Source organism: Lates calcarifer, linkage group LG17, assembly GCF_001640805.2.
Source record: "Lates calcarifer isolate ASB-BC8 linkage group LG17, TLL_Latcal_v3, whole genome shotgun sequence".
In the NCBI taxonomy this organism is placed as follows: Eukaryota; Metazoa; Chordata; class Actinopteri; family Centropomidae; genus Lates; species Lates calcarifer.
Window position 1 is genome coordinate 3772157 of NC_066849.1, and position 15578 is coordinate 3787734.

The 15578-nt window shown below is 40.7% G+C and overlaps 1 protein-coding gene across 1 annotated transcript; it reads right to left on the reverse strand.

Annotated features, from left to right (window-relative positions):
• Positions 1-4079: 4079 nt before the first annotated feature.
• lmo4b (LIM domain only 4b) lies at positions 4080-15353 on the reverse strand. The gene is made up of 5 exons (XM_018669899.2): positions 14866-15353; positions 13058-13298; positions 8378-8474; positions 7326-7481; positions 4080-5026 (listed from the first exon to the last, which is right to left on the reverse strand). Exons 2-5 carry the CDS (start codon positions 13291-13293, stop codon positions 5018-5020), a joined length of 498 nt encoding a protein of 165 aa, XP_018525415.1. The 5' UTR covers positions 13294-13298; positions 14866-15353; the 3' UTR covers positions 4080-5017.
• Positions 15354-15578: the final 225 nt, after the last annotated feature.

Below are 15578 nucleotides of genomic sequence, written 5' to 3' on the forward strand. Positions count from 1 at the left end.
GTTGCAAGGCTGTGGCTGTAGTTCCTCTCCTCTGTACAGCTTCACCTTCATATTGGGACTACATTAGTGCCACAAGTGTCTCAGAACACCTCACATCACAGGTGTTTCTAAATCATCATAAAAAATCAGGATAGTGCCACTTGTGGTACCAAGCTGCTGTTTTTCAAGTGGATGGAGTTGGTGATGGAAGGCTTAAAGGACAACTCTGGTATTTTTTTAACCTGGAACTTATTTTCCCATGTTTCACAGTTTACACACACTCACACGGGACAAAGCGACAAAAATCTTTAAAATCAGTGCAGTATTGAGCAAGAACGGTGTACCTGGCAACTGCAAACAGCTGCTGCATTAACCTGGATAACACCATGTTAAAGTACATCCACTAAAGAGCGTATTTTTGCTAATGACAGGCTCAGGTTGTTAAGTGTGTGTCAGCATTGTGGATAGGATACCCACAGAGACTGACCTTTTCATTCATCAGTATATATCGCTTCCAAACTCTGTTGACAAAAACAGTAATTTTGCCGAGCAGAGCGCGGGAGGTGCTGGAATACCGCTGCCTCAGTCGGTCAGTCTGTTTGTGTTGTTGTGTGACTTTGAGTGGTGGGAGAAGTATTCAGATCCTGCACATACATAAAAGTACTTTGTAAAAGTCAAGAAAAAGTTTCTATCATTTACACCCAAAAACAAGGGAAAATAAGGCCCAGGTTAAAACAAACCAGAGTTATCCTGTAATATTCAGTGGAGGCTTTCGGTTTTCTTGTGAATGAGGAAGCACTGACATCTGTTACACAAATAAAGAAAGGAGTTCTAGACAAAAACAGCCTCTTCCCAGGCCATAAACCCTTTACATTGTCCATAAATAAATCTATAAAATGTGTTGAAGTTATTATCATAAAGCATCTGGAAGGTGTTATGTGTATTATTTCTGATACAGTAAAGAAAAAGAGAGAACACTAGTTTGGCAGAAACTGTTATCTAAATAAAATTCATGCATACACAACATCCACTCTGCCATAAAAATCTCCCAATCACACTGAGGTAAATGATAATCAAAAGCGTGTGGCAGAATGAAGACATAAACTAATTACAAATAAATACAAGGTGACTAATCATAAGTAATCCAGTTGTGGTGCATCAGCAGACTCCCCAGTGAGAGCAGGAAGGAGCTGGAGTTGAAGCTAAGTGATTTCCCTCAGGCAGACATGCCATTTAAGTGTGCTCCATTGTTGTGGGTGAGATCCATTAGCCCTCACTCTGGTTTGCCACATCAAAGCAAATTCTCACATATGGATTATGTGTAAAATGTGTGGTTTTTTTTTATAATTTCAGTGAGTCTTGAAGTGAGCATTTTGGATCTGTGCGCATACACATGTACAGCTTATGTATATTTGTGTGAATGTGTGTTTCTGTGTGTGTGTGTGAGTAAACAGCTTAATGGAACCAAGCGGATTTCATAATGGAAAAGGCCGTTAGTGTAGCACGAAACAGTGTTGTTCTGATGTGGATTACTAAGGTCACTTTAAAGCAAAATCAAACCCAAAATCAACTTAAAGGATAATTCATTTTTAAAAATCTGATACTCAGAAGCTTCTTTTAGCCTGACAGTCATTTAATAAGCAGGTGAAAGTGGAAAGCATGTTCTGGTTTTGTGGTTACTTCAGAAACATTAACCATGGATAACAACTGTAGCATGTTTCATAATTCATCATCAAATCATCCTAAAAGTCCTTAAATCAAATGCAACAGTTAAGCTAAATGAGGATGATGGTTTTGAAGCATTTTGCAGTCATCTGAGTATTAATGCTGACTACATTTCATGATGTTTCAGCAGCTATTCCCCCCAAATTCCAGTTTTAAGTAGTAGAAGCTCCAGCCAAAGCTCCATTTGAATGTCACGTGAGAGAGCAGAATTATCCCTAGAGATTGTTTTAGTTATGTATTCATTTATAAATCTGACCATATTGCTTTTGTGTATTTGTTAAGAGATTCAGCTCCCAGAGTGGGGTTTTGAAGTTCACTGTAACACCACTGTTTCACAGTCACATGTAGGGTTATTATTATTATTATTATTGTTGTTGTTGTTGTTGTTGTTATTGTTATTATTATTATATATGTAGAGTATTGTATTCATTTAGTTTGTTTTTTAATTGCATTTATCCTCCGAACTCCTCCTCTTAAAGCAGCAGAATTAAAATAGTTGTTTTCTTAAAGTTGGTGCCACTGTTTGCTAAGATGTTGAGCCTGGTTAGCATTGCTTGGCGCTTTTGCGCACCTTTACTCTCTTATCCACAGCAAATGTGTATCAGGCCAGTGAACTAGAGTTGTCTGAAACTTGGAACAAAATTTTAGTCATCAGTCAGTTTCAGCATCAGCCATTCAGTATCAAAGACATTGCTGGAGTAAGGGGACTCTCGTCCAAACGTGATCTTGAAAAGTTCTCTGGAGCAGGTTAGACTACTTTAGACTCTGGTCTATCAAAGAAAGTTCTTTGCTAACTCCAACTTGTTCAAAATGCAAAATCTAACCAAAATATGAACGTATTGCAGCCACTCTAAAGTCTCTGCGTTGGTTAATAATTATTAATAATAATTATTATTAATTACATTTCTCACACACTTTGTCCATATGAACCCCTACAGTGATGTCAGGCACTGTGTAAATGTGATCATGTTCAAACCTCAACCTAAAACCTGCCTATTTACTGTCTGTAACTAAACTTTTGGTTTTTAAATTTCCTGTTTACTGGTTGTCTCATTTAAATGATTTAACGAGTTCAAAACATTTTGACTTGTCATAGAGAGCACAGGTGTTACTAATAAGATAACAATGGCTCTTTACAAATGTTCCAATATGCTATGACACTAGGTGTGTTTCTGTGTTTCTTTGTCTTCTGCAATGGTTTAATGGTTCTATTTACTTTTGCAAACTATCTGGAAACTCATTAAAATTTGCACGGGTTTGGATAGAAACAGTGTGCCTGCCTGAACAATACCAGGACCCTGAACCTGAAGCAGCTAAATGATTTTTCAGACATAATTCGTTTTGCTATTTACACCTGTGCTTTCCCCACTGTGACATGTCAAAACACCTGTGAGAAAGAGCTGTCTGGTTTACGTTACTCAGATATATACATGTGAACGTACTGTATGCAGTCCCAGAGAAACTGTTGATACATTGCTAAATTATATGTAGATTTCCCAAGCTGTTAACAGATCTAATTCAACACAGGTTCAGTATGCTCCAACATCCACAAAAGATAAAAATTCTTGTAGGACTCATGTTTAAACATTTTGGAATCCAAATGTGTAGGGTTATGCTTGGCATTCAAAACAGATCAGTTCCTCCAGTTTTGCCAGATTTTTTTCTGTTTACTCTTTAGGCTCAATTTTTTATTTTTTCCTCACAAGCGTCTTATCCTGTACAGCAGCATTGTTTCAGCGACAGCAGCGGGCTCATGAGGGGCCCAGACTCTGCAGATAAGCGCATCAGCCATTACCGGGTCCCTCCTTCAGACCTATTAGGTCTTGCAAGGACTTCAAACACCAATTTGTTCTGCAAATAGCCCATTCAATTTGTGCCTGCCAAAGAGAGACACCTCTCTCCCTCTCTACAGTAATTGAATCTTCAAAGGGACATTTTCCTCTATTTCTGTCAGGTATTAGAGTGATGAATAGCAAACGGTCATTTGAACACAGAGAGAGGATACATGTTTATCCATTTTCTGTTAGACGCTCATCATGCGCCTTGATGATTGCTAGGCTGGAAACTGAATGGCAGCGCAAGCAGGATCTTCAATAGAGGATTTTCAATGGTAAGGCAAGTCAAGCACTGACCAGGCCTTTCTCATAGGAGGTAAATTCTTGGGAACTTGACTAATGGGATCTTGTAATAATTATGTAATTCAGACATAAAGAAATAGTTCATTGGTAAAACAAGGGACTCAAGATGCTATGTTACCCTTTACAGATACAGAGATGCAGCTGTAAAATTCTCATTATTACAAAATATAAACGTAAATTCAGCAAACTGTAGCTCTGAGCACAGATTCTGAAGCTTTACAATGAATTTACAGAGGCTTTTAAATCTTCAATATTTTTATTAATTAAATACACCATACTGGAGCAAATGTCTCGGAAAATATCACAAATAAATTTCTCTTTCATTCAGCATTTTATATGTTGGTGATGATCTCTACATTACTGACTATGAGCAAATTTCTTCAGTTTGCCATGGGTTAGAGGTTTCGGGGGGAGAAGGGAGGACTGGAGCTGAGTGCGGAGAGGTTGAATGTACTGTAGCCACGCCTGGACAACGACATTTACATGCATACTGTACATACATGGTAGTTTTACAAATACACCAAGAGAGTGTTCATGATTTGTTTTCCACAAAAAGCCACAGATTTTTTTTAAAACCCCAACTTTTATATATATACCACCAGAAAAAGAAAAAAAAACACATTCCCCTTTGACAACACTTAAAATATATAAAGTGGAAACACCATGTTGTTGGGAAATGAGGATAGAAAAGGAAGAGAGGAAAAATGAAAAGGTCCCGGTTTTCCCCCAAAATGTCTTTAAACAAATATGCAGAGTTGAAAAGCCTGCATCTCTTTAACCTCATTAGTCTTTTTTCTCGTTCCCTCACTTCAGTCACAACATCCTCTTGTGTGTTATTTAATTTTCTCTTCCTGAAGAGTCCCCTTGGATTCTGATCTGGTCTCCGGTCTTTTTTATTCCAAGGTCATGGAGTTCTCAGCGTCCCGATTCAGGTGCGGTAAGTGCAAGTATCCACCCATATTTGGGGAAAAGCCAAGGTTGATAGGCTGAGCGTTGGGCATGGGTTGCAGAAATAAAAGTCAGGTTACTGGTAAGATGGGTAGAGGATTCCTTTAGGGCAAAGGGCCTGGGAGCACAGCTAAAAGGCTGGGGTGTTGCTGATCCACGCTGTCTCGGGTGACAATGAGTAAGGGCTAAAATGAAGGCACACATCCTGCTTCCTGCACAGCTTCCGCTTAACACACCTGAATAGTGAGAGATAAAAAAAATAAATAAAGCATTTTTAAAGATCCGGGCCGTCATTAAGGGCATCAGTTCACAAAATGCCATTTTTATCATCCTTATTTTATCATCCTGATAAATCAACTTTCCACCAGCTTCAGTGTTTAATTTATTGATCAGCCAGGCTTTGAAAACCATCTGGTGTCCTATTTACTTTGCATTAACTTAAAAGTGCATTCATGAAGCGATTCTCTTTGGTATAATTAGAACCATGCTCTAACATAACTGCAGGAGGTGTTCAGTCCTGTGAAAAAGAAAAATGCAGGGGAGTAAAGACAATTATCTGTCTGGGTTCCACCAGCATCCAACTTTTTCATCTTTCTTGTTTTTTTGCTTTTTTTTTTCTTCTTCTTCATGATTCTAAGGGGCGATTTACTTTTCCCTTCATCCCTCAAATCACTAGGAGGGCTTCAGTCTATTAGTAATTGCAAACTCCTACTTGGGGGCTAATTAAAGTGACTGACGCTGGGAGGGTCTCACTCCCCTGGGTCAAAGCAGCTCCGTATGAGAGAGGTAATTTGTCTGTTCTGAACAAAGAGATTAGGAAGAAGCTGGGAAGGAAGCTTAATAAATGAGCATCAAATATCCTATGCCATGAACGTAGGCTACACCAATTATGTCATAGCAAAATCGCACATAATCAAAACAATGGTCAGTAGATAACCCTGTATTTCTGTGACTGCTTTATTTTCTCCTCTGCTAAACCAGCATGTGCCTCTACACCCCATTCATGTTGTGCTGTTACGGATACATGAGGTATACTGATTCTGAGAGCTGTTATCCTACTGTAAGTCTTTGTTGTTTGACACCATCCAAATTCTGCTTTAACGAAAGAAATGAGACTGTTTGTGTGATGAAGTGCTTCGGCAGCAGAATAATTCTCCTTATTTCACTCACCGAGATAACAAAAGCATCCTGAGACTGTTCCCACTGAGCAATGTGTCTCTGTTTATTTAATAATTCTCTCTCTGCTATAATTAAAGCACCAGGGCCAATATTCAGATTGCATTTTAGCATCAATAATTCAGCAGTTTTCACTACAATTGATGTTAGCGCATAAATAAACAATGAGGCCTCATATTTACTATGCCAGCCATGCTACAACAGACATTTAAGGTGGGAGTAAGGACTTAAACAGACATTTAAAATTAAGCTAGATAATGCAACAGCTTTCAATTTAAATGTGAAGAGCTCTAAGAGCTCTAAGAGCTGATTTGTAAAAGTGACAAGCCCTTAAAAGGCCTGTGACGTAGAGGGAGGGAGGGTGGGGTGGGGGGAGGGCTTAATGGAGTTGTACTTCTCCTCTACTCACAAAACCACTCAAGGTGAAATGCATGCTCCCAACAATATAATTCCTCTTTCAGTCAGAGTCTGACACACTCCAAACACCTCCCATATCTCTCTGTGTGCTGTGTGTGCAGACAAGGTATCAATAAAGCTCCTTGTTGTGAGGCAAAAATGATTATATCTCCTGCGGGCAGAATGAAGCTATCCTGAAGAATGAAGTTATCCTTCGTATATGATTAGGCCTTCTGTTTTGCTTTCACCGGAGGCATCAAGATCAAATCAGGGAAAGCCATGATGACAGCCTTCATGATATACTGGCTGCAGCAGCTTGCTGTCTGTGTTAAACCTCGGGTCCTGGATACATATTTTTGGCCTTGGAGTAATAACTTAGCCCAGGTGATCCCAGTCTTGTTGATAGAGTAGTCAAATACTGTTTTAAACACTTGGCATTAACAGCGACGTGTCATTTTTCAGCACAATTGGGAGTCTGGCTCGGGACAGCAAATAAATTCAAGATGAGTCAAATATGTATCTGCTCATAACAAACTGAGTGTGAGGACAGCAGTACAAAAAAATCATTTTCACATGTTTTGTGCTGACGGTTAATACAGATTTTCTGAGTGCATGTCCTCCAACAAGAATGATGGAAAAATCCATTGGCTGTCTAAAAATAAAATTCATCTCTGCTCTGTAAGATTTAATATCTGCTGCATGCCTTGCAGTGGAGTTGAATCGACGACATCAATATAAACAGAGTGAAAAATGTTGGCTTGAATATTACAGATGTTTTTCTTTTCTTGCTAATGACTCTAGCTGACTGATGACAAGCTTTTACTGACTTGTCCTTTATGTTGTCATCAGACTTCTGCCCATTTTAATACTTAGAAATGAGACCTCAAGAGCACCCTCCACCATCAGAGAGCCCCCCGTTGTGCAGAGAGAACGAGGGAGTTGGGAGAAAGGTGGGAGTCCTACCTTCTGGTCGGGCAGTAGTGGGTTCGTCTGCAGTGAAGTCAAATGGCCGTTGAGGAGTGGTGTGGGTCTGTCGTGTTCACAGAACAGGGTGCCGTTGATGTAGTGGAACCGGTCCCCTGGGACGAGCCGGTTCCGGCAGGTGGAACATGTGAAACACTGCAGGGGTGGCGGGGGGGAGAAAAGCGATTACAACCAGGCCTGAGGACCACTAAGTAAAGCTCAGTCCTATTATGTAATAACACCTTGGAGCAAATACACACAGGCTTAGGAACACACACAGACATGTCTGCACAACTGTGCGTGGAGGTATTTGGGGTTAAAGTTGTAAAATACACATAAAACTAGCTAACAGCAGTTTAGGTCTTTTTGTGATTAATTGAGTGATGAGTTCATCTATAATCTGCTATGAAGTAATGGGAAAAAAAAAAAAAATTACTACAGTACAAAGTGACATCAACAAATGTTTAATTTATTCGGACCAATAGTCCAGAACCCCAAAATATTACATATACTATCACATGAGACAAAGAAAAGCAGCAATTCTCACAGTAAAGAAGCTTAAGCATGGTAATGTTTAGCATTTTTGTTTTAAAAAATGACAATAAGAATTAACTGTATGTCAAAAATAGCTGCTGATTAAATTTCTATCGATCAGCTGATTTATGAATCATCTAATTGTTTCAGCCCTGCAAGCAATTCAATTATTTCCCCTCCTGTTTTATCTGCTAAGTACAATGATTTGAAATGAAAAAATAAATGCTGTATTGATTTGATCATTATTTTAATACAAGAACTTAGTTTGTAAAAAGTATTACTTAAAAAAAGATCAATAGCCCATACTGTAGCTTTTCAATGTTAAGACATCAGCTCAATTCAATACAACTTTAATGTCACTGTGTGCAGTGACACAAATCAACAGATACACCCATAATAGATAACAAAAAAAAAAAGGATGACCAAGAACAAAACAAATGCTATGCGCTTAAAACTGTGTAGAATTCTTATTCTTACTTTCTTCAGCTCAAAGCTTCATAACAGAGACTTGGGTTTACCTTGAGATGGTACACGTTGCCCTGTGCCCTCATCACCAGTTCACTGGCTGGAATGGACTGGCCACAAGCGCTGCAAGCTCCACTGTTTCCAAATAATCTGAGAAAAGAGAAGGAGGAGGACAAAGAGCAGAGTGTTACTATGGAACCACTGTATACATCTGCATAGATTTAGCCCGGTGTAATGGACTGTGGCATCCTCACTTTTTGTCTGCTGAGTATGTGCCTGAATGAAAACTATATTTAGTGCTAAGTTCACTATTCCCCGGCTCCATATCTAACGTGGAGGGAAAACACACAGGAGAAAAGAGAGAGAGAGGAGAAACAGAAAATCATCACAGTATCAACAGAAAAATGAATCCTCCACTACTCTGCTCTCCACGAGCATCTAGCACTGAAACTGCATATTACTTTTGGTGCACATTTTTTGCAACCTAATAATAACCTGGAACATAAGCAATCAGGACCTAAGAGGATTTGATTGTACATCCAGGCGGAGACATAGTGCTTTTGCCATTAGGACTCCTGTGAATGCTCTGTCAGTGCCGTGTTTCCATTAGAAACCCGTAGCTACTCGGGTTGATATATAATGTGCATGGGTTAACCTTTTCAATCATGGTGTCAACACTTTAGATTTGCTTCTGCTCATCTCTTTCGTCCCTAACCTTCTCTCTCTCTCTCTCTCTCTCTCTCTCTCTTCCCCTCTGCCTCTTGATAATGAAATGCTTGCTCCAGCTTCCCTTCTATCTTCCTTCTGAGTCCACAATTTAGATTACTTCATCTCGGTGAGCAGCAAACTGAATGAAATTTCGATTTGAGCAGAAAGTAATTTACTGGGATCTGGACCCATTTGTCATCATATCTCACCGGGTGTTTGCTCTATCACTGCACTTTTCCTAAGCAATCAAATAAGACCACGGCATCTGACATGCTCCGGAGAGAAGGGGAGAGAGGGAGAGAGGGGTGGAAAAAGAAAGGGATAGGGAGGAGTGGTTAACACTGGGTGTGTGTGTGTGTGCATCAGATAAAGTTGTTGGCCCAAAAAAAAATTAACAAGAAAAAGAAACAAGAGCAGAGTGTTTTAAAATGTTCTTTTTTCCAACATTCCGAGGACAATTTTCCGGAAAGTATTTAACAAATTCACGCTGAGACAGAGTGAGGGAATAAATGCTTCCACCATCCCAACCATAACCCAAGCAGTTGTTAGATATATTGATGAACAAACAAGCCAGAGCTCTTTGCAAAGGGACACACAGAAATGGCTTTCAATAAGACAGCCTAGACAGAAGCAAATTTTGTCTTGGCATCATTTGGAAAGGCTCCATCAAAACTCAATTTCAGAAACTAATTAACTGGAGACTGTCGTCACAACACTGCCAATTCTCTGCTTTCACTGGGACAAACATGATAGTGGAAATGAACATATAGGCCTTGCTTTAAGATTCTTGCAATGTGTGTGGAGAAGCAAAACTACACTTCTCCCCCGTAAAGACATTTCTGCACATCAAAGTCACCTCATTCTAAGACTCAAACTTTGCTCAAATTGAAAACACGTTCCTCGTGTTCATGTTGAATTTATTCCTCGAGGAGTTTCCTCTGTGTGAATGCTTTGGAGAGGTGTCGAAACAAAGACCACACCACAGCCTTTTTTTTTAAATTTCACCACAGTGTAGAACTTATGCCCGGCTGATTATTTTTACCAGGGGATAGCTCTTGATAGTATTTGATTTAAGGAGCCAAAGCCTTTAGGTGCTCAATTAAGCTGCTATATCGGTTTGAACTTGGGCTCTAATGGCCTCTTCTGCCAGTGAACTACAGCGCCGAGGTGAAGTAGACACCCCAGGTCAGTATAATTAAGGCCAAGGGACTCTTTAATTGCAATGACACATCTGGTTTCTGCTTTTTTCACCCTAAAAAAACAGCAACTCTTACTATCTTTCTGGAGGATGGATTTATCTTGATTTATGTGTTTTCTTCCCCCTGTGGATCTGACTTTGCTACAACCAATGCGTTTGGTTAAATTAAATAACAAACCAAAAAACACATTTAGATCTGTCTGTTGTCTATATAGGCAATGACTATTGGATTTCATTTCAGCACTGACTGCCAGGTGAAATATAGCATGGCTTGCTGCTAGGCTGTCTGGTAAATGCAGACCTCGTTCACCAAGGCCTTTGAGTAGGGTAAAATTACCCCACAACAATGATTTCTGCAACACAGTCCATTAAAAATGCCTCTCTACATCAGCAGCCAAAGCACCTTAAAAGCACTAGGCCATATTGATACTGAAGCGGGGCTTTGCATAATGGCAAGAGCTGCATTAGAGAAAAGGGTGGAGGGGCTGGGGACAGGGTGGGGAGGGGTGGGGAGATTGCAAGGATGAGGGAGGGTGCGTGTGGATCTGTGTTGTGTACGTGCATGTGTTTTGGGACGAGGGGGATGGGGAGGGGTGTGTGTGTGTGTGTGTGTGTGTGTGTGTGTGTGTGTGTGTGTGTGTGTGTGTGTGTGTGCAGGGGTGGAGGGTGGTGGTGGCGGTGGGGGATCAGCCAAATTACACTTGGTTAATTCAGAGTAACAGATCTGGCCCCAAGTGAATTGAAGGCCTTGAATTAATTCTGTTATGACAAATCAAGATAAACGTTTCCCCTAAATTGCATGCGATTTAATTAATTTCTGAGATCCCGTTTTTTTCCTGGCCTAATAGTTCACATTCTCTTGTGCTGTCATAGTGCTTGAGTGGGCAGACTTCAAAGTGATATTAAATAACCAACTATTAGATTTACCTCACACGTTCTATTGGAAAAGTGCCATTTAATTACCTAGGCTTATTCAATTAAGGGGACAGCATTCTCCCTGAATCCAGCAGCCACAAGTAAATTAATTCTCCCTCTACTAGCAGCCCACAGAAATAATATCACCTCCAGCTTAAAACAACATGATCCCCACAGCAAACGCAACTTCAGCTCTAAGTTTGACATTAAAGCTTTTGGCGGCAGCGCTGCATGAAAAACAAAGATGGTGTTTGTCCTGTGATGTTTGTGAATATTCCTACTTGACTGATGAGAGATGGGCATCATCCCAGGCCAGGCATACATCCCATTATAGCCCTGATGTGATCCATTTTGACTTGTGCTAAATCAGATGAGTATTTTCATGTCAGCTGTAAGAATATAAGTTTGGAGCTGAAAATGTATGTCATATGGGCAGTTTAGCAGTCTATTACAAAAAATAAGTCTGCCCCTTTAAGATGAGGGGAAAAAAACAGCGGCAAATGGCCTTCGCAATAATCCCTCTTCTCTATCTGTCTTTCTCTCTTGCTCTCTCTCAAAAGCCAATTTGGTTAATTAAATGTTTTGTTTGCAGTGTGGCTCTCATTCATTTCGGACACGTCATTGGGAGCGGATACAAGCCAGGGACCAGATCTCATTAGATAAAACCCATCAGGACTAAAGGAAATGGAGGGGGACTATAATTAAAGCATTTAATTGTGTAGACTCACTGTCAGATGTTTTTTTTTCCCCCCGCTCCTATCTTTATCTCTACAGAGATCTCATGGTTCCATAATATGCGTTTTAGCTCTTCCACCAAGCATGCTCTCATTACAAGTGGAAAGGTGTATCCACATTTTCCCCCCTTCCAATTTTAATTACGTTATAGTCCCATTATGAATGAAGTACCCCATTGACTTCCTCATCCTTTTTATGAGGTGGGTGTGAGAGCACACAGGCACACTTTAGATTTTGAATTATCCGTGCAGATTTAATAGCAGTGTTGCATGTTGACTGTGGCGCAGGTCCATCTTTAGATTACTGATGCAAAAGAAATGAAGTATGGCTGAACTCAGACTCGTGAATTTATACGTCTTTTGACTTACAAAGACAAAAAAGTTTAACTAGGAAATATAAATATAAAAGTCAACTTAAGTGTTAGCGAATAACAGTCAACACAGCTGATTAATAGGTTTTAAATCAATACTATTCTTGCACCCCTGGGTGTTTCAAGAAAGTATTTGCCTTGTCCTTTCACTTTGGACTGCCCTACATTACCAAAATAAGAGAGTCATCAACAACCTCTGGTTAGGTGTCTGGCACACCTACTAGAGTATTATAAAAATAAAGAATAAATACAGTCTGTGCCAAACCCCAACACGGTACATATGTCTCGCAGAGCAAACAAAAAATCCTACAAGACCAATTTTCTGTCCTTCAGTTGACCATGAACAGCAAACAGGACAGACATGCAGATGGTCTGCAGAACAACTCTTTTACTTTGTGCTCTGTCAACATGCCAGTGTGTTTGACCTCTTTCAGGGTAGACCAGGGAGCCCTCAACCAGGATACTTTAATGAGCACTGATGATGTTAGTACAATTTGAGACACATGTTCCGCTGAAATACACTCAACGCTGCTGATTGTTGCATGACCAGCAAAGATCATTGTTAATTTAGCCCTGTGTTTTACTTGATTTAATATTGTTACTTAATATATTCCAGGATTTTCTAAAAGTTATTTCGTTTCTGAGAATTGCAATTTTCATTGCAAAAATCATTTAACATGTGAAATGAGTTATCCAACTTAAACTGTAACATTAGAACGGTGGTTACTTCAGAAGGTCTGCAGTAATAACGATCGATGACCAACTCTTGAGAACTACTTTGCATGTATTAGAAGGTCTTTGTCTCACCTGATATAGTCGTTTCTACAGAGGATCATGCCGCTTTTTGTATAGCATGATGTGCCGATTTCGCCCAGCTGGGCCTGGCAGCAGGAGCACTTGAGGCATCGGCTGTGCCAGTAGCTGTCCATGGTATAAAGGAGGAAGCGGTCTGCGATTTTGCCCCCACACCCTGCACACCGCTTCCAGGACAGAGAACCTGTGCCCACCGGTGGTGGCTGGCTGCTGCCTCCAGGATTCACCATTGTCCCTATAAACACAAACAGAGGATATCGTGTTGACAATTTCATCAGCTTTGCATGTCACACCCAGAAGGCTGTAGGACATACTTTTACCAGATAAGTACTGTTTTGTATACAGTGGGGTCGGGACCTGAGATGGGGCGGGTAATGTTGGAAGCCTATTATACCTGTTAATACAATCATTATGAAGTACACACCACTGCTGAATTTATCAATTTTCAGATTTTAAACTTCAGCCCACTGAACATCTTGTTGCATCAGCGTGGTCTTTGAGCAGCTGCAGCTTGAAAATCATACCAAAGCACAATAGCTGATCTCATTAAGGGAACAGTTCCAAGACCTGTTCTGCTACAAAGGGGCTACGAGTCATTTAGTGAACTAATCTGCCCTTGATCTCTGTCTCATCCCCATGCTGTTGCTTCATTGGACCTCTCATGATGAATGTCTGTTAAACTAAAATACCAAAGGAGCAATTATGCAGCACAGGCTTTGGTTGAACTGTCCTAAGAAATTCTAAGTAGCACAATACTCCACCACACATTTCTACACTCATATTGAATAGCTGGAAGGTGATGGTTATTGCAAAACACAAAGGAATAGGCTGAAACAGGATTGGCTTCAAACTGACAGGGGAAACACTTTGACATGCTGGTTCTGTGTTTACCAACACTTGAGCTAGGCTGTTGACCTGAACAATGAATATGATCTGTCCTGTGACTATAAACCAATATTTAACAGCTCTTATTAGGACATGTAGCCCAGATATACCACAAACCTGCTGTAATGATGTTAAGTGTTCTAATCTAATGAAATGCAGGCATTTGTTTCACCTACAAAATTAATGTGGGTTCTTTCAAATGTAATCCTCTCCAATTTGGTCAGGCAGACTACATGCCTGGATAAAGCCAAATCTTTGTTGAAAGGCAGGTAGGCTAATTAGAGTGGGGGGGGGGGTGCACACAGAAAAGCATTCAGTAAGCCCATTAGCGATGGCTCTTAGGGACAAACCACAGCGTACCTTAGTGCTGATTAAATCTAAAAGGAGATGAATCAAAAAGCCGACCTGAAAGTGACTCCCTGGATAAACAAGACAGACCATCGTCAAGTTTCATTCAGAGAGGAGTTTCTTTTTTCCGCTGAGGGATAGAGGGGACAGGAGGGGAAGAGGGGAGAGGAGGGGGTGGCTTTTAACTTAAATGGGCTAACTCAAGTAATTACACGGGCAGGCAATTTGGGCGCAGAGACGAAGTCATGGAAATAGGAGAGAGGGGGGGGGGGCATATTATGCAGCCATGTGCTAAAAGGTCCTGTCCGCTGGCTTCTGCTTTTTAACGGAAAATAAAAGAAATGTAGCATCACACTGATGTTATTGCGGGGTAAAACGTGAATAGGAGACACAGAGACGGATAACGTCGCGGGAATTACACAGACTATCTAATATCACCGCTAGTATTCTTAAAATAAAGACATAAGTAGAACCTAAATGCTAGTCTCCGCTGAAAACTAGCTATAATTAGTAAAAATAAAATACATTTTAAGGACCATGCAACATGGCTAATACCAACAAACACCCACCTCGTTTGTCTCTTTTAAGTGTAATGGCTGTAAAGTTATTGAGTTGAAGGTTAAGTCGGTGAACAGGTAGGCTACAACAGTCCCAAAAAGTACAGGTAAAAAGCAGACACACTATCGCGTGCGGTCGGCCTCCAGCTCCGCGCGACAGCGAACCTCAGCGAGGACTTGTGCTCGTGTATTCACTGGCAACAAGCGGAGCGCCGAGCAAATGGAGTTATCAGATAGTATTTCCACTGGATGGTTCCCGTTTTACTGTTGCTGCTTTAGAGCTCTTTCTTTTCGCTGGAACAAAAGAAGTCCATAGCAAGACGTAATTACAGGTCTACGCATGCCGCAGTGTCCTCAAAACCGAGAAGTGCGTGTTTTGACGAAAGAGAGGAAAAAAGAAATAACGAGGCTGGCGGAGCGGCTATAACTGACTGTCCTCTGATCTGGTCTCTCCGGGTCCCGTTAGCTGCTTGTTCTACATGTGTCGCTGACAGGAAGAAACCTCCAGTAAAAAACCCCTTTTAGCCGCGTGACGAAGGTGGCGGAGCAGCCAATCCGCGCGCAGTCCATTTAAGAGGAATAACAAATCCAGCCAATCAGGTGGAGGTGAGATTGACTTGGACACGCAGAGAAGGAGGATGGAAACATAGGTGATCGGTGAAGATGGACCTCAGAGGTGCGAAAGAAACGAAAAAGAAGCGATTGTCAAAAAAAACAAAACACAC

Excerpts from the sequence above, each read along its gene's own strand:
- lmo4b (XM_018669899.2), bottom strand. The coding sequence starts at position 13,293 with ATGGTGAATCCTGGAGGCAGCAGCCAGCCACCACCGGTGGGCACAGGT. Across the intron at positions 8,475-13,057 it reads TGTAGAAACGACTATATCAG|ATTATTTGGAAACAGTGGAG; the intron begins GTGAGACAAAGA and ends CTCTTTTCTCAG. Across the intron at positions 7,482-8,377 it reads GCAACGTGTACCATCTCAAG|TGTTTCACATGTTCCACCTG; the intron begins GTAAACCCAAGT and ends CCACCCCTGCAG.